This window comes from Achroia grisella, unplaced genomic scaffold (assembly GCF_030625045.1).
Source record: "Achroia grisella isolate CSIRO2021 unplaced genomic scaffold, CSIRO_AGI_Agris_v1 utg18832, whole genome shotgun sequence".
NCBI lineage: Eukaryota > Metazoa > Arthropoda > Insecta > Lepidoptera > Pyralidae > Achroia > Achroia grisella.
This window is the reverse complement of record NW_026712692.1, coordinates 75,833-95,058: the sequence shown is the minus strand read 5'-3', so window position 1 is coordinate 95,058 and position 19,226 is coordinate 75,833. Positions and strand designations below refer to the sequence as shown.

Here is a 19,226-nt window from a genome sequence, read left to right as displayed (position 1 = left end):
AACGCCTCACGTAATTTATCAACTCCTCCTAAAATCGATGGTTATATTTTAGAATTGAGAAAAGTATTTTTACAAGAATTAAAATAAAAATTGTCTATAGATTCAAGAGTTATTATCTTTTAAGCACTGTTTCTGTCACATATTGTATGATTGTAAACATTATAGAATGTTATTGTAGGTGTATCTTCACGCTTCATTTCAGCAAGAAGTCATAATTTAACAAATTGAAGAGTAATAATATGCTCAAATCACATCATCTTCTCTATCACCTTAAACTCTTAAATGTTCTTATAACTTAATTGGCGACCTGTCCCAGCTTCATCTGAGTACAATTATTGTAAGGATTTCTTTTATTTAAAAAAAAATAACCTCTTATAATGTATCTCTGTAATAAATTAATCAATTAATGAAATGGCTATAGCATTTTAACGTAAATACTTTTTTTTTCCCATATTCGTCCATCTCCTTTTCAGTGATGGAACAGGCAAAGATCCTTAGACCGTACAGCCTAGTCTACTTTTAAACTTCTTCATATTTGATTAACGTAAATACATTACAAAAACTTTTAGGTGTTTTTTTATACTATGACTTTGGCAACAAGCATATGTAATAAAATTGTTATAGTATTTCAAAGTATAACATTACAAAATCTTTACTTTTATTATACTACGACGCTATTTCGGATAAAAATGTGGTCGAGCGCAGTGATGGCTGGCTTATCCGTCATACTCGTGAACGAGCTGCTTGTAGGGACTGGTCTGCTCTTATCACTACGATTGATTTAATCTTATTGTGTTTTTAAATTTAGCTTAAATAAATTAGTGCTGGCTAGTAGTTTGTATTCACATGTTTCGATTTATAAAATGTGAACTTACAAGGATTGTTTAAAAGAGCAAAACACAAGATTTTTGCTTATTGTTCTTGTGATGTTACAGATTTCCGAATGAGCGGTAGATTTAAAAAAAAATTGTTGACTATTCAAAAGTGCTTAAATTAAGTTTCTTTGAATAAATGATTTTCTATTCTACGCTGGCAAAGATACTACTCATCTGATGGTAAACGGTTACCGTACCGTTACCACTTTATATTAGTTTTGACAACACACTTGACAGTAATTGTCAGTAACAGTGCCCAGATTGTGATGGACAAATTTAATCAATGATCCCAAATATATTTATACACTGACCCACACCACTTTTGTTGTACTTAATGATGGTTTCCATAAGCTTACAGCGACGTCCATTAGTTAATTGACACCTTCACCCTATAACTAATCTAATTTTAGCACTAAACTTAGTAATACAATTGCTTAAACGAAATTATAACAGTTTCAAATGGTTTTGCAATTTCATTCTGAAATTATTCTGAAATTGCAGTACATCATCAGTCTATAGATTGTCTGTAGAGTAACTTTTAATTGAATTGGAACCGTGTAGTTTCGATTTTAGTTTTCTTATATTACCATTTATCATCTTTGCTTTAACTTTGTCCCATTATTTGGGATCGGCGTATTGTGGTCTTCCGCTGATGCTGAGTCCGTCATATCTAAGCGTGCTTCCCTTTGTGCTAATCTTTCACACACTATCCATCTTTTCTTATGTTGTCCCTTCCCTTTATGTCCATCCACAGTCATATTCAATATCTTCATTGTATTATAATACAGTTTCTATTTCTCTGCATGGCATAATATTTACATTTATAGCATTGTCGAATGTTTATATGAAATTTATTAACAATTCTGTATCGACAAATTAAAATATCACTTGGTATTTTTTTCAGACCTGATTACGATTCTATCCCTTTTAAATCAGCTTTCTAGATACCTTAGTTTCACTTATTGTAAATGATCTATCACAACACACTTTGGAGTATATTTCACTATTAAATGTATAGGATCATAGATTGCGTTTGGATCAATTTAAAGGCTTTAAGCTTGTGTAAGACGCTCAAATAAAATTAATAGATAATTGTACATAACTTAATCATTATATAGTGAGATCATTTTAGTATCTATTATACTATTATTAAATATATACATATGATCCTATAAATTATAACAGTGTAATGTTCTACCGAATCAAACTTTTCAATTTGAATCCATATTGTAGTCATTGTCTCTTTCACGTTCTCTTGTTATTCTTCACTAGAGAATCGAAGAACCTCTTCATAGCTAGCTGTTTTTCTGTAGCATTTTTGTAGTTATAAATACCAGGTGTAACTATGTTTTGATACCGCAGTTCGCCATTGTTCAATGTTGGCCACGTGTCATCACCATATCCGCTATTTGATGGCTGACTGGAAATACAGAAAGACAAAATGTTATCTATGGTTCTGTAGAGGTGATCTAATACTGGAATGCAAACGAAAAATTGTACAAATTGTATAATTCTTATTAAATTACATAATATTTAGAAGTAACATTATATTAAGCTCGAATATGTACTTAAAATTAAAAGCACTCTAGGTTGTATTTCAAACAGGCTTTTTAAATATTTAAATAATGACCCTATGCATAATAATTTTATAATTACCTCGAATATACGAAGTTCGTAAAGAACATTGTCATCCAATCCTTCATAGGCTCTTGGTAATCTTTGGAAAATATGCTATCTCTGCCTAAAATTGAATTAGAACGGAAAATGTAAGTCAAATCTTCTATGTGCCCTGCACCTTTAAAACTTATATCAAGGCCTTGTTTTATGACACTGTAGTCGTTGTTATACGAAAACTGGTAGAGAAACACGGGAGCTCCATCCAAAGCGGCTCTGGTTGTGGCTAACTTGATTGCAGGGTATATGAAATTACTGTCAGAACATAATCTCACGAAACCGTCCATATCTACAGTACCGTTGAAATATCGGTCATGGATCGCATCTGATACACTTTGTACAACATTCGGAGGCATTGTGTAAATCAATTGTAGAGGAACCACCAAAGTTGGTGTAACTTTTATCTGGGATATAATGTCTACCTGTTCAAATCTAGGTCTAAATGTTTCACATTCGACATCAGTGAATCCTATAACTATGGGATAATCTTTTCCATGACCTTTAGTTACAAGGATCTCTGGGTCGTCAGTTAGAATTGCGGTCACCCCTGGTAGGGGTGATTCAACAACTGGTACGAATGTAGTCGCGCCAATTAAGTCAAGTATATAAGCATTTGCTTCAACGATTTTATCAATTGGAGTGTTGATTAGTTGCTGATGTACGTCCTCGGGGTCTGTAGAGTTGATACCCAAAACTCCCAGCAGAATATTGGCCACGAACTGAGCATACGCTGGAGAAGTTGTGAAGAAGTTTGTTGAACCCACGCCACTCATTAACCATACCCTGAAAGAATTTATTTAGTCATTTAGCATTGTCTTTGAAAAATTATTTATTTCCTTAAAAAACAATTGGCTTATAATAATACAGTGTTGGTTTGTGAATGCCAGTGTTAGATACATCCCGCTCTTGCATATCTATTACCATATATGTTTTTTAAAAGAGAAATTTAAAACATTAATCTATACATATAAATAAAGTTGGAGTGTCAATTTGTAATATTGAAATGAATATAAATACGGCACATACACCAAAATATCATTTTTTGCAGTTTTTGTCTATCTATCTGTTTGTTCCGGCTAATTTCTGAAATGGCTGGACCGATTTTGACAGGACTTTTATTGGCAGGTAGCTACTGTAATAAGGAGTAACTTAGACTACCTTTATTTTAGAAAAAATCTCTAATTAAATTTTTTGTTAAATTCAATTAAATAAAGTCGCTAGCTAGCAGCTAGTATCCAAATATAAATAAGAAATATTGATTGTAAAACAATAGTGAATTAACACATCGTCAATTTATATTTAATAAATTATTATAAAAAGAGTATTGCATTGATACTTTACGACAAAATGTCCATTATGTAATAAAGGTATGATTTTTATATATATGTACTTAAGTTGTACAGTCAGCTTCATATATATTTTTTATACTACTACGTTGGCAAACAAGCATACGACCCATCTGATGGTAAATGTTTACCGTCGCCTATGTACGCCTGAATCACCAGAGTGATTATATGCGCGTTGCCGAACCTTAAAAAACCTTAATATATCCTTCTTAAGAAACCCCATGCTGTAGTCTCGTGAGGAAACCTCAGCAGGTAGTTCATTCCAGAATCTAAGTGTATCTAAATATATATAACTAAAAGGTGACTGACTGATATAGTGATCTATCAACGCACAGCGCAAACCACTGGACGGATCGGTCTGAAATTTGGCATGCAGGTAGATGTTATGACGTAGGCAACCGCTAAGAAAGGATTTTGATTATTTCCACCTCCAAGGGGATAAAATAGAAGATGAAAGTTTGTTAATTTTAAACTGATCGGGCTGAGACTTTGCATGCATAAAGGTACTATGACGTAGGCATCCCCTAAGAAAAGATTTTGATGAATTCCACCCCTAAGGGGATAATAAACGCGAGCGAAGTCGCGGATAAAAGCTAGTACAATATAAATGATCAAGTTAAGTAACGAAAAATGAAATATCACCTATTGAACAATCCTTTTGCCGCATCGGACATTGAAAGTAGATGAGCGCTAGCGGCTCCCGCGCTCTGTCCCGCCAATGTCACGTTGTTGGGGTTCCCACCGAAAGATTTCACGTTCGTCTTCACCCACCGCAGCAGGGTTATCATGTCTCGGAGGCCATTGTTGCCAGGGATGCTGGTAGTGTTCAGGGATAAGAAACCGAATACATTCAATCTGTAAAAAGAAATGGACCAAATTTTTGTTTAAATCTCAACGAGGAGCGTGGATGTATTCGTTAAATAATTATAAAACACTAAATTGTAAATTAAATCGTAATTAATATTTATTAAAATGACGATATAATTAGTCGTGTAACAAAATATTGAAATAGAAATACAAATAGAAATAATCTTTATACAAATAAACTTAATATAAGAACTTTTGAATAGTCAAGTTTTTTTATTCTACCGCTTATTCGAAATGCAGATTCATCACAAGAAGAATTAGCAAGAAACCTGTGTGTTGCTCTTTTAAATGAATTGAAGAACAGAAAACCAAATGATAATCGTAATCATTAGTACACAGCGTTCTATATTGAAATATTATGAAGTAAATAATTGAGGATGTTTTAATAGCAATTTCTGTTGGAGTTTCCGACAAAGATGGTATCGTTGATTAAATAGTATAATGACATTTTTCAAAAATTAGATGCTAGAATTGCCTCGTTTTATATAAGTCAATTAAATTCACCACGCCGTCTTATCATCATCTGCTTCTTCCTTTTCCCATTTATTTGGGGTTGGCGTAATATGTTTTTCGCTTCCATTCATCCCTGTTCGCAGTCATCGCGTTATTTACTTCCTTTCTTACCATGCCCTTATAACCATCCACATTCATATGTAATTTAAATAGCTTTCAATGCTTGCCTTGAAGCATAAAAAATTATTTAAATAAATTTAAAAAGCTATAAATCTTGTAGAAAATGTACATTTTTTGAATAGTGCCATTTTTCTATTTTACCGACGATATGTTTAATATTGGTTAAGTCAATTTTTGGACCTTGTCAACTGTCGGAGTCATGGCAATCTTAACCAACGAGATTTTCCTAAGTTTCTTGTCTATTTTTATTGACGGCCTCGGTGGGCCAGTGGTTTAGCGGTGTGCATTACTTCCGATGGTGGCAGGTTCGATTCCTCGCACGATGCAAACATTTGTACTCATGAGTATGATTGTTTGTATCGGTCTGGGTGTTTTATTATGTATGTATTATGTATGTGCTTACATTTGTACTCATGAGTATTATTCTTTGTATCGGTCTATGTATGTACTTACATAAAAATATCTAAGTATTTATATCAGTTGTTTAGTACCCATAACATAAGCCTGCTTACCGTGGGACTAGATGGCGCTGTGTTAATTGTTGAATCTCTATCACAATTATGATGGTAAATCGTTAAATCGGGGTTTAATATCATTATAATAAGTTCGTTATAATTAAAATTGTTTCTCTTCCTTAAAAAAAAATATTTCTTTTAATAGTTCAGTAAACTCAGGATGAGGTAGGAAATTTTAATTTTAAAGGAAGATTTCAACCAGATTTTCAATATGTTAAAACTACAAGTCAAACTGTGGTAGACCAATAACCGTCGGTGCAGACGTGTCTTAACCAAGGTCGTTAGGCGGCACGTGTAAATCAAAGGACAGGTGAACCGAAACAGTGTTATAAAGTAAGTCATAAGTTGTTTTATAAACAAGATCAAGTAGTTTACACTAATAATAATGATACTTATATACATTACTAGCTAAATCCGCGGTTTTACTCGCATGAAATTTGTAGTCTATGTGTTATTGTAATGTATGTGCTATATTAGTGTAGTTTGACTAAAATCCGTTCAGGAGTTTTTGCGTGAAAGTGTAACAAACATCCTATATATATTACTAGCTAAACCCGCGGTTTCACTCGCATGAAATTCGTAGCCAATGTATAGAAGCTATATTAGTGTAGTTTTTTATATTTTTATATTAGTGTACTTTTTTCTTCGACTGGCAACACCGACGACAATTGTCATTTTCTGCTCTTATCACTACGACTGATTTAATCTTATTGCATATTTATATTTGACCCAAAAATTAGTGCTTGTTGGTAGTTTGTATTCACACGTTTCGACTTGTAAATGTAAACTTACAAGGATTATTTAAAAGAGCAACACACAAGTTTCTTGCTCGTTCTTCTTGTGATGAGACAGCTTTCCGAACGAGTGGTAGATAAAAAACAAATTGTTATGACTATTCAAAAGTGCTTAAATTAAGTTTATTTGAATAAATGATTTTCTATTCTATTCTATTTTAACCAAAATCCGTTCAGGAGTTTTTGCGTGAAAGAGTAACAAACATCCATACTCATAAACTTTAGTGTTTATAATATTATGAAGATTAAGATGTTCAAGGCAATAATAATAACAGCATCCCTGGACAATTTATACAACGACATCTAGTCCCAAGATAAGCAGAACTTGTGTTATGAGTACTAGGCATCTGATATAAATACCTAGATTTATTTCTTAAATACTAAAACAGCTATTTAAATAATTGTATAATTTCAGTTTAACATATATTACAACCAATAATTATTTGAAACAATGAAATATATTGAAGTTTTTACAGTTTTTCAAGACAAAAGAAGTTTTCTTATCAACTTTTTTATATCTTAACCGACAATGACCAATATTGTTATTTTCTTGTTTCGATAATAAAGTTTTATTAAAAAAAAATTACTTTGACATCTGAAGATTTGAATGACATTGACTTCTAAAGATGTATGTCAAATACATTAATCGATTAGATATTTATTCGATTATATTAATCGAATAAATATCTATTTTAGATGTATGTATGTTTTATACAAAATAAATGATAATTAATAAATAATTTTACAATACAGACACAAACAATCATCAATTCATACATATGAATACAAATGTTTGTAGCGAGGAATCGAACCCAAGAAGGAAGGAATGCGGTTAAATGAAGCATGCCGAGAAAAATCTCGCGAATTTGGAAGTTCCTTAAAGAATTAATTGCTTTGACTCGAGTAACGAGGAAATTAAATAACTCTTATCATTTCGAAGGTCATTTCGTCTGTATGTACTCAATATGAGTATATATAATAATAAAGTCGATATTTGGCCCGTAAGAACTGGATAAAACCGAACCTTATTGTAATGTCATAAGGTTTAGTCTTATCAAATCTCGTATCGGTCTCAGAAATCAGACACTGCTCAATATCACGTATGAACTCGCATCGGTTTGTTTTAATTACAACTAGCTGTACCCGCGACTTCGTCCGCATAAATAATGATAAAATATTTAATGACCCAAGCCAATAAAAGCAAAAAAAAAGTTTCATGGTTTTAGCTTCAAAAATGACAATTCTTCCATACAATCTCTCATCCCCCTTTTAAACCCCTTACGACCCTTTTTTCGTATTCAAAAGTAGCATATATCCTTTCTCAGGGTCTAGACTATGTGTGTACCAAATTTCATTTAAGTGGATTCAGTAGTTGTGACGTGAACGCGAGACAGACAGACAGTTTTTTTTTTATTGTGGATGATAATGGAATGGTGCACCCGCCTGCGCTAACGGTTTACGCTGGCGGGGCACCAGTGAAGGATGATAAGATGAGCATGAGGTCAGGTCAGTTGGCCCATCGTGACAAATTCACCAGGAATTTATCACGATGGTTTCCAGGGGGAACCGCGTGGAGGTCAACCTGACATGGTACATTGCTAGCAATGGGGTTATTAGTCCATATTACTAACAATCCCATTTCCCCCCACAGACAGACAGTTACTTTCGCATTTATAATATTACTAAGGAAGGATTTTATGTACATGCTCCCATTGTGCGGAAACTATATCTTTCACATCGATAGAAAATATCAAAATATGAAGATATGAATATGGGATGCTATCGTTGATTTCTGTTTGTTAAAGTAATTTATTTATTTACGCCATTTTTTAATTATTTACTCATGCTTGGACACTGCAAATTGAATAAACACATGGCAAAATTAGGCCTCAACTTAACAATAATTTACAGATTTTGCCAAGCGGAAATATCGGAATCGGAAAATATCATTCATGTCCCTCACGGGTCAGTTAGTGTTATATACCAATGTATAGTCACACTAATAAAATATAACTAGGCACGACAAAAGTCTGCAGATTCTGCCAAGCGGAAGAGGCAACGCCACTACACATCCTATGTGGTTGTAGCCCACTCATGCATAAACGAAATATCTCCTTTGGAAAGTTTACACTCTATCCCGAGGAGATAAAAACTATTGCCCCTAAGAATATCCTTCAATTCTTGTCCCTGACGGGTCTAGGTAGCTTTGAAAATGGGTGGACACAATAGATCTATATATGTCGCAGGGATACAGGTCTTAGAACCTGATAATAGCCCAAAACCCTCAATAAAAAAAATGCCATTTTTCAGGTAATTTTTTTAAATAACTTTTTTTTTAATTTTTTTTTATAACTTCAACGCACAAAATATCAAGGTAAAAGTACATATGGCGGACTTAATGCCTGTACTATCGTATAAGTATCCTGGGTTAGCTTCCACAGTTTATAAGAATTGATAAGAAACTCAATAATTACATTTTGTAGCGTTTTTTTCTTGCGTACACGGTAATTACGAAAATGTAGTAATTACGGGCTTATTATTGGTTTTAGAGCATTGACGGCCTTGGTGGTACAGCGGTTTAGCACCCCGTCTTACTTCCGATCGTCGCCGGTACGATTCCGCGCAACGTCAAATATTTGTATCCACGAGTATAATTGTTTGTATTGCTCTAGGTGTTTTCCATGTATAATATATTAAAATTATTTCATTAATAATTTATTTACGAAAAAAATATCTAACTATTTTTTTTATTTATTTAATAAAGATAGTTGTACAGTTGTTTTTATACATTAACTCGTCAAACTGTAGAACAGTTTGTTGGCAAGATATCGCTCAGTTTTTATTAAATACTATTCTTCCCATAAACTTGTATCCACATAAATACACGTTTTTACAGATAATTACATACAATTACAATTTTTGTTTTTAAAGTTTATCTAAAAATGCTCTTTTTAATTTTGATTTCAGTACTGGTCTACTTAAATTAGAAACATTTATATCAGTTGTCTAGTACCCATAACACAAGCCCTGCTTAGCTTGGGACTAGATGGCGTTGTGTGAATTGTCAAGGGGTATTTATTATGTATGTATTTATTTATATCAGTTGTCTAGTACCCATAACATAAGCCCTGTTTACTTTGGGACTAGATGGCGCTGTGTGATAGTATTATTAATTTCTCTTCTTTCTTCTTCTTTCTTTTTCTCTTACTTATTAGCCCGATTCTATATAGTTACCTTTAAAGTCTATACTCGTAAGTCTGTGTAGCAAACTACTAAGCCATAATGGTTTAGATGATATTGGGATTAGATGACGCTGTGTAAATGACCTGAGATATTATTATTATTGACTGTTAACTGTTTTTATTTAATAACTAGCAGAATACTCGACTTCTTCCGCGTGAAATTTAACTTTATTTTTCTAAAATTTTATTTTAGAAGAATAAAGTTAAAGTAGCCTAATTTACTCCTCATTACATTAGTTACCTGCCAAAAAAAGTCCCGTCAAAATCGGTCCAGCCATTTCAGAGATATATATATATAAAATTCTCGTGTCACAGTTTTCGTTCCCATACTCCTCCGAAACGGCTTGACCGATTCTCATGAAATTTTGTGAGCGTATTGAGTAGGTCTGAGAATCGGCCAACATCTATTTTTCATCCCCCTAAATGTTAGGGGTAGTCCACCCCTAAATTTTTTTTTTACTTTTTTAGACATATTTTTTAGTTTCTATTTTTTTATGATACAACATAAAAAATTACATACAATCCTAAATTTTCATCCTTCTATCATCAACCTCTATTTTTTTATAGCGTTATTAATTTATATGGCAAGGCGTTTGCCGGGACAGCTAGTATATATATAGATTATAGAAAAGACGTACCTGTAATTAAAGCTTATCACAATAACCCGCTTGCCGACCAAGTATTCAGGACCATGCAGGTCGCTATCACCAGACCCAAACGCGAATCCTCCTCCATGGATGAACACCACCACAGGCAGTCCACTCTCTGTGACGTTCTCGTCAGAATCGATGCCAGCCTGATGCGGAGACTCCAAACTGGTTATCTGTTTCTGGTAGACCGGCAAGGCGTCGAGTGGTACATGAATGTTCGCGTGGATACAGGATTCGCTCATGCCCCTCGGTTGCATTAGCCGTCCGTACAACACGTCGCGTTGTGGACAGATTGGGCCTTCAACTGTCGCGTCGTACCAGTAACTCCATGGCTCCAACGGTTCCAGCTCCTGGAATATTGGACGAATATCATTATTGCCCTGTCTTTACCATTATTTGGGGTAGGCGCAATATGTTTTCTTCCGTATGACTCTTATCAGCTGTCACATCAAAACTTTCTCTCCTTATCATCTTCACACAATCCGTCCATCTTTTTTGGTCGTTCTTTCCATTTAAGCTTAACTTTACAACTTCACTGAACGATAGTAGGCGAGTGCAGCGCTCCAATCCTACAGAAGCTTATGGAGCGGCTTAAGACCAACTCCTGCCTGACCTGGGTTCGAACCTTGGCTCAGGCCGTCCTAATTCCGCGTTTGTATTGGTCGGGAGATCAACCAAAGCAGTAATCTGTATATTATTAGTATATAGATACCTTAAACCTAAGTTCCCCTATAGGCTGCTTAGCATAGGGCACCCCACGGAAGCTGGCATACTCGAGTCCATCATTTGTCACCCGCCGGGCCCCACACACCCAGCCTGCCTCTGTGCACGCGCGCACAGAACATCTTCCCAACAACTCAGGTACTCCAAGAGTTGAACTTGCTGTAACAGACATTGCGAGAATTGACACAAATATTTAACCTTTGAATTATTATTTTGTAAATCCGGACTGTCCGGACTAGATAGGGTCTAGGACCAATAAAATAACTAAGTATTTTGAGGGGCAGCAAAATATTTGTAGTAACAAAATGCACTTATAATATCGTCATATTTTGTTATATTACTTTTTCTTTTAATTATCTATCAAAATCAACATCAATATTGAGAAAGTATGAAAGCGCCGGTGTTGGAGAGGTTGAAGAGTAATCGTCTATCGTGGTATGGACATGTAATGCGTAGAAATGAAGATCATATCCTAAGGAAGGCGTTACATATGAATGTGGATGGTTATAAAAGCAAAGGAAGACCGAAAAAGAGATGGATGGACTGTGTGAAAGATGATATGGTAAGAAAGGAAGTAAATAACGAGATGACTGCGAACAGAGATGAATGGAAGAGAAAAACATATTACGTCGACCACAAATAAATGGGATAGGGAAGAATCAGATGATGATCATCAACATCAATATTGGTAGTACATATGGTAAACGCAATTCATGCTTATAAGAGCAGAAGAGTAAATAATTTGCTCATCAAATGATTTGGGATTACAAATTTAAAAAAAAACTCAGTAGTATTCTTGGGCATGTTATGTGGAGAAGCAAGGACAATGTCTTAAAGAAAATATATAACACGAACTGTCCACGTATATATATACGAATAGCCATCACGTTATCATGTAACGCCTGTGATAACTCATGAGTTATTAATCAAAGGTCATGCCTCGTAGAAGTGAATAAACAAAAAATATTAAGGGTATATTTTTTATTATAATAGTAAAAAGGCAAAGAAAGCATAAAATAGCAGAGCCACAGCAATGCAAAATGGCTCATAGCTCAGTGCGAGGAATCACACAACATTAAGCGGGTTCGTATACTTTTATTTAAAGTATATGATGGTCAAGTTGAATTCCTAAGTGACTCATTTAGGTCATATAAGTCCAGACTTAATATGAAACTTGGCATTGCAATGCTTCGTCAATATAGTGATACAAGCTTGAGCTATTGTTACTCGAGAATAAAATTCATAACGCTGACAATATTATCTGATTGCTCTAAGAATGAGTGCGTAGCGGTTTCTGTTGATTATCGCAAGCCTCTTACTTCTTATTGTGTAATTATTTATATAATCTGCTCTTATCACTACGACTGATTTAATCTTATTGTATATTTATATTTGACCCAAAAAATTAGTGATGGTTGGTAGTTTGTATTCACACGTTTCGACTTGTAAATGTAAACTTACAAGGATTATTTAAAAGAGCAACACAACACAGAAGTTTCTTGCTCGTTCTTCTTGTGATGAGACAGCTTTCCGAACGAGTGGTAGATAAAAAACAAATTGTTATGACTATTCAAAAGTGCTTAAATTAAGTTTATTTGAATAAATGATTTTCTATTCTATTAAAATTTTATTATGTGGCATCAAAAATACATACAACTCTAATTTTTCACCCTTCTATCACCCTATTTTTTAATAGCGATATTAATTTTTACGGCAAAACAACGTTTGCCAGATCAGCTAGTATGTTCTATAAAGGCCAAGAAAATGGCTTTTGTATTGTTACGTCAGCGCAAAAGGTCTTCCAAATGACTAGTCATAAATGTATTGATCTGTGGCTAGACTCTAACAATTATAGTCACGTATTCCATTGATAAAAAATTAGTTATCGGCAAGATGTGCCGCCGTCTAGCTCGTATCACTGTGATACTGTACTGTACAAATTAATATAATATAATTAATGTGAAGAATCCTGTACATTAATTAATTTATAAACAAGTAGTGTCACGTAATTTGTATGCATAAAACTAGCGACCCCGCTACATTCATTCCGTCTCACATTTAATATATCAAAGGGTTATTGAAGTTTAGTTACACAGTAAATTTCTGAACGCTGAAAATTTTATCAAAGTAGAAATAGAAATAGAAATAATCTTTATTCAAATAAACTTAATATAAGCACTTATGAATAGTCAGGTTTTTTTATTCTACCGCTTATTCGGAATGCAGATTCATCACAAGAAGAATAAAAACGAAACTTGTATGTTGCTCTTTTAAATAAATATTGATTTACTTATATTTAATTAACAACAAGGATTAGGCATGCGACAACCAACATAGAAACCGCTACGCACTTAATCTCTGTTCAATCAGATAACATTGTCAGCGCTATGAATTTTAAATTAGATATTTTCTACAAAAACATTATTATCATTTATAAATTCTTCAATTTTATAATAAGCTTTTTTACAAAGAAAATATTTTATGACACATTTGAATTTTAATTTCTGACAAATTGAGTAGTTTAATTTCTGACAAAGGGAGTTTGTTGTAAAACCTTACGCAATTTCCATAAAACGAATTACTAACTTTCGTCAAACGGCACTTAGGTAAAACTAGTTTGTTGACATTACGTAAGCTTTTATTAGTGTAATCACCTACTTTTTTTAAATTGTTAATATTTTTCTGGCATAATATTTTCGTAGATGTATTGAGAAGCAACGGTGAGGATATTTGATTCTTTAAAACATTCACGCAAAGACTCCCTGGAACCCATAACGTAAATGGAGCGGATGATCCTCTTTTGCAGTATAAATACTGTATTTATATCAGCTTCTTTGCCCCATAATAAAATTTTTAACCCCATAATAAAACAGTTTTAACCTTCACTGGACTTTCACGAATATTTCAAGACTAAAATTAGCCAAATCGCTTCAGCCATCAGAACCGTGAAACAAATTAATAAAAAAAATATTGTCAATATCTCGCAATTGGCCATTTAAAGAAATTTTGATTTAAAGAAAAACACAACTGTATACTCTTTTATCATAAAAAAGTGTCAAAAACAATATTTTCGCGAAACGTCAACGACCGAAGAAAATGCTAGTGAAATGAAAAGATGGCGACTGCGGTTTGTTTGTCAGTGTCATTAGAATTTAACGAAATACTCCATAATCCGAATTTTGCGGATATATGTTGTCGACTTGAAATCAATATTTTTTTATGTTCTGTTATTCACATAAGGTTTCGTTCGAGTCTACCGTACTCCTTGACGAATTATTAATATAGACATGCACGCGTGCATATAAATATGATCATTGGGCATATCATCTCATTAGATGCACGCGCGTGTTCTAAATATAAACAAGTCGAGATTTGTACTGACCCAAACAACATCGAGATAGGTAAGGTCGAGGCTGCTTACTGCCGGTTTCTGAAGTTTTTTTCCGGACTACGCTAATGTTGTTGGCCGCAGCTGGCCTTTACAGCTTCACCGGACGATAGGGGGCGAGTGCAGATGGCACTACAAGCCAAAGGTAGGACTTATGGAGCGGCTGAAGACCAACTCCCGCCTGACGGATACGACTTTAGTCTGAGGGCACCACTAGGGGTTCTAACCTCGGCTTGAATTGGATGAGGGATCGATCGGAGGGGATATGTTGTTGTTAATAGGCCACGAAATCTTACACTTTAGACTAATATTATAAACGCGAAAGTTCACGATTTAAACAATCAAAGAATTTGTTTGACGTTCCCGGTGGCTAGAACACCGCTTTAGTTCCGATAGTCGCGGGTTCGATTCCTCGCACAGTACACAAATCTGTATTAATGAGTGCATGCATCTATACATATAAATAAAATTGGAGTGTCGGTTTGTAATATTGAAATAACAGGTTTTTACTACATGCATATGAATATAAATACCGGACATACGTCAAAATCATATTTTTTACAATTTTTGTCTGTCTGTCGTGTTCCGACTAATCTCTAAAATGGCTGCACCGATTTTAACGGGACCTTTTTTGGCAGGTAGCTGATGTAATAACTTAGGCTACTTTTATTTTAAAAAATAAAGTTAAGTTCCACGCGGACGAAGTCGCGGGAACAGCTAGTTGTAAATAAAATTTCATACGTTTAAAACATTCTTCCGCTGTAGGCAATATTATTTCTCTATACGCGAATTTTTAAGCTAGATTTATTTCATTGACATTAGCGATTATTTTGCGCTGACTTTTGTGTGGATAAGAATAAATTATTTTTGCACATTTTTTATCAAAGTGCGTGAGCTCTTATCTAAATCTTTATAAATTACCATATATGTATAAAATACACGTGTACAGAACTCGTATTTTTTTGTCTCTACACCTTTATTACATCTACAACTTGTTCTAAGCTGTTTGCAAGTTGCTAATTTTTAGGTACTAAAAAAACATTATACGTTTCTCAAAAGGAGATTCATAATTAGTCATATTTTCGTGTGTCATCCTGAATTTATTTGTATTTTTTATTTGGTGACTTTCTTATTTTCTTTCTTTTTTTTCTTCGATGACCTCGGTGGTCTAGCGGTTAAGCACACCGCTTTGCGACCGATGGTCGCGGGTTCGATTCCTCGCACGGCACAAACATTTGTATTTATGAATATGATTGTTTGTATCGGTCTGGGTGTTTTCTATGTATAATATGGATGTATTTGCAAAAAAAATATATATCTATGTATATGTATCAGTTATCTAGTACCCATAACACAAGCTCTAGCTAGCTTAACTTGGGTCTAGATGGCTCTGTGTGAATTGTCCTGAGATTATTATTATTATTATTATTTCTTGTTAAATTATTAAAATGCTTGTTTTTTAATAAATATTTATGGATTGGCACACTAAATGTTTATTATAAACAAAACTTTTTTGTTTTATTCAACAAAATTTAATAGTACATATATTTTATGTGTACAGGAATATTTCTTTTTGTTTGATACTATTTTCGTGTTTTTATTTAATGAATATTTATTAATGACTTAATAATACATTTTTAATAACTGTGTATTATTACACAGTAAACAAGTACAACATTTATTTGAAAAGAATACGATCTGAGTGTCTTGTCAGTTCTTCTCATCTCGACATTATTCCGAACTCACGGTAAATTTGGCATATCATGAGTCTGTAATAGATCTACATGAATACAGATATTTTAATTTTGATTGTTTTTTTTTATTTAAAAAATAATGCACAAATTATTAGTTTTTAAAATGATTTTTTTTAATTAATATTTTATAAAAATCATTACAATATTTGAATAAATTTTCATAGTCACCGTTAAAACAGTTTTAGTTTTCTTATTTATTAAATATTTCAGTAGTATAGTTTGTATTTTTTTTATTTCATTTAGATATGTAGTAAAAGTACATCCATATACACTCAGACCATAACTAATCAGTGAATCAGGTATTGCGTAGTATAAAATGTATAACATACGCTTGTTCAACACTTTCTTTAATTGACAAAATTTCCCTAAAATATTCCTAAGTTTCATACACTATTAATACGAGATTTCCAACTAAAGTTGTAAAAATATCATCACGTTTGGTTTGTCCAAACTTATTTGATACTATTCCCGGGTTCTTATTTCATTATTATTTTAAAAAATACAGTTCCGCAAAAAAAAAATGATTAAAAAAATATATATTGATTTTTCGTGTGTACCCCAAAATTTGCAACATTACTTCCGCATTACATTCCATAAATCTTTTTAGAATGTTTTCCTTTTTTATTAATATGTTATATTATAGGACTGAATGATACAGTTTATTGATACACAAATTAGTTTCCTTACCGTAAGCAAGCACTGTCAATAATACAACCAGACACATGTCACTATAGCTGCGTGCACGACACGACTGCTCGTTATATGATCGGATCCATCTTATATACTAACTGATACGGAGCTGCGGACTGTTGCGATGTGAGACAGTGCCCGTATCACGACCCCACGGTGCAGGGGTGGTTATATACCAGTCATGGGTTGACACAATGCCATAACAAAAGCCCCAGACTCGCGACAAGGAAGTGTCACGTGTGCGTCCACATTTTGGTATCCTGAGTCATCGTTGTATAGGATACCGGTGTAATAACCAAAGGGGGGACCATAGGGGCTGGTGACCCAGTTGTTAGTGTATAGTATTAATAATAATAATAATGATTTTTATTTCAGACAACATGATCCATTGTGTTAGTAACAGCTTAATGACATAACTTATCCTATGTTAGTAATAAAATATATAATAAAATAAAAATGTAACTTTTAACATATTACCTGTCCCACCCAGTGTCTTAGAATGGGACAGTCTACTTTACAAGCAATTGTCTTCAGGACACTGTTGGAACTCGCCCGCACTCTGCCTAATAGGGACGTTATGCGCTTCCGCCGTATAGCATAGAAATCGTCTGTGCGCTCTTGCGCAAACATATGTGACGCGCTGCAGTGGCGGGGCAGCCCCAACAGTGCCCGAAAGGCATTGTTATATTGAACGCGAAGAGCATTGTAGGTTTTTGAGTATAGTTGACCCATAAGCCGCCAGTGTAGAAAACCTGACAAAATGCCTTAAAAAGTGTTATTTTGACTTGTTTTGTACACCGGGCAAACCTGCGTGCCAACATATTACTTCTAACTGCCAATGCTCTTCTTTCACGTTCTATGTCCATATCTTTTAATGTGGATGTAACAATCATCATCATCATCATCGCAGCCCGGAAGACGTCCACTGCTGGACATAGGGGGACCAAAGATCTCCACGACGATCGGTCCTGCGCTGCTCGCATCCAATGCCTTCCAGCGATCTTGACCAGATCGTCGGTCCACCTTGCTGGAGGCCTTCCCACGCTGCGTCTTCCGGTCCGTGGTCGCCACGGATGTAACAATATGTCCAAGATATTTAAAATTTGAAACAAGGTTCAATATATTCCCATTGAGTGATATAGGCACATAATCCGTATTAGGTCGGAATTGACGCGTTCGGTTCGGGAATTTTTGGAGACAATTTGATAATAATGATGATGATGATGATGATGATGTTATCACGGCCGATTTCGGCCACGGCGACTATCTTCAATTCCGATTTTTTTTTATTAATAATGGGATTGCGCTTGGTCTTACCTCATCTGATGGTAACTGATCGCAAGACCTAGGATGAGATCAGTGAGAGAGACCTAAGATATCTTTTCTTCACCATAGTTCTTTCTATTCTTTTTTATTCACCATAGACTTGAAGAATCCGGGGTTGTATTTCTCCGGGAACACAAAAGCTGGAAGTGCGTTCCACTCTTTGGCAGTTGTCGTTGATGTGCTCGCATGTCACTTATGTAGCCTATTTTGTGTGTAAAAATCCTCGCACATTGCTGGCATGAGAGCACACCGACGACCTCGACGACGACCTCGGTGGTCTAGCGGTCTAGCACACCGCTTACGACCGATGGTCGCGGGTTCGATTTCTCGCACGGCACAAACATTTTTATTCATGAGTATGACTGTTTGTATCGGTCTGGGTGTTTTCTATGTATAATATGTATGTATTTATAAAAATAATATCTATGTATTTGTATCAGTTATCTAGTACCCATAACACAAGCTTTAGCTAGCTTAACTTGGGTCTAGATGGCGCTGTTTGGATTGTCCAAAAAAGAAAAGAAAAGTAAACAAACACTACTCATATAATTGTAATATAATATAATAATATCACTGGACAATTCACACAACGCCACCTAGTCCCAAACTAGCAGAACTTGTGTTATGGGTACTAGGCATGTATAGAATAGAATAGAATAGAATAGAAAATCATTTATTCAAATAAACTTACATTGAAGCACTTTTGAATAGTCATAACAGTTTTTTTTAATCTACCGCTCATTCGGAAT

The 19,226-nt window shown here is 34.3% G+C and overlaps 1 protein-coding gene across 1 annotated transcript; it reads right to left on the bottom strand.

Moving 5' to 3' along the window:
* Nucleotides 1-2,030: 2,030 nt before the first annotated feature.
* Nucleotides 2,031-17,194, bottom strand: LOC131841699 (juvenile hormone esterase-like). Its single transcript, XM_059190016.1, has 6 exons — nt 17,149-17,194; nt 11,309-11,478; nt 10,585-10,946; nt 4,538-4,750; nt 2,532-3,332; nt 2,031-2,295 (listed from the first exon to the last, which is right to left on the bottom strand). Exons 1-6 carry the CDS (start codon nt 17,183-17,185, stop codon nt 2,121-2,123), a joined length of 1,758 nt encoding a protein of 585 aa, XP_059045999.1. The 5' UTR covers nt 17,186-17,194; the 3' UTR covers nt 2,031-2,120.
* Nucleotides 17,195-19,226: the final 2,032 nt, after the last annotated feature.

Bases quoted from the DNA above. Each gene is read 5' to 3' on its own strand.
- LOC131841699 (XM_059190016.1), bottom strand. From the start codon at position 17,185: ATGTGTCTGGTTGTATTATTGACAGTGCTTGCTTACG. The intron at 10,947-11,308 runs GTATCTATATAC...CCAATATTCCAG, and splicing joins TAGGGGAACTTAGGTTTAAG to GAGCTGGAACCGTTGGAGCC. The intron at 4,751-10,584 runs GTACGTCTTTTC...TTCTTTTTACAG, and splicing joins GTGATAAGCTTTAATTACAG to ATTGAATGTATTCGGTTTCT.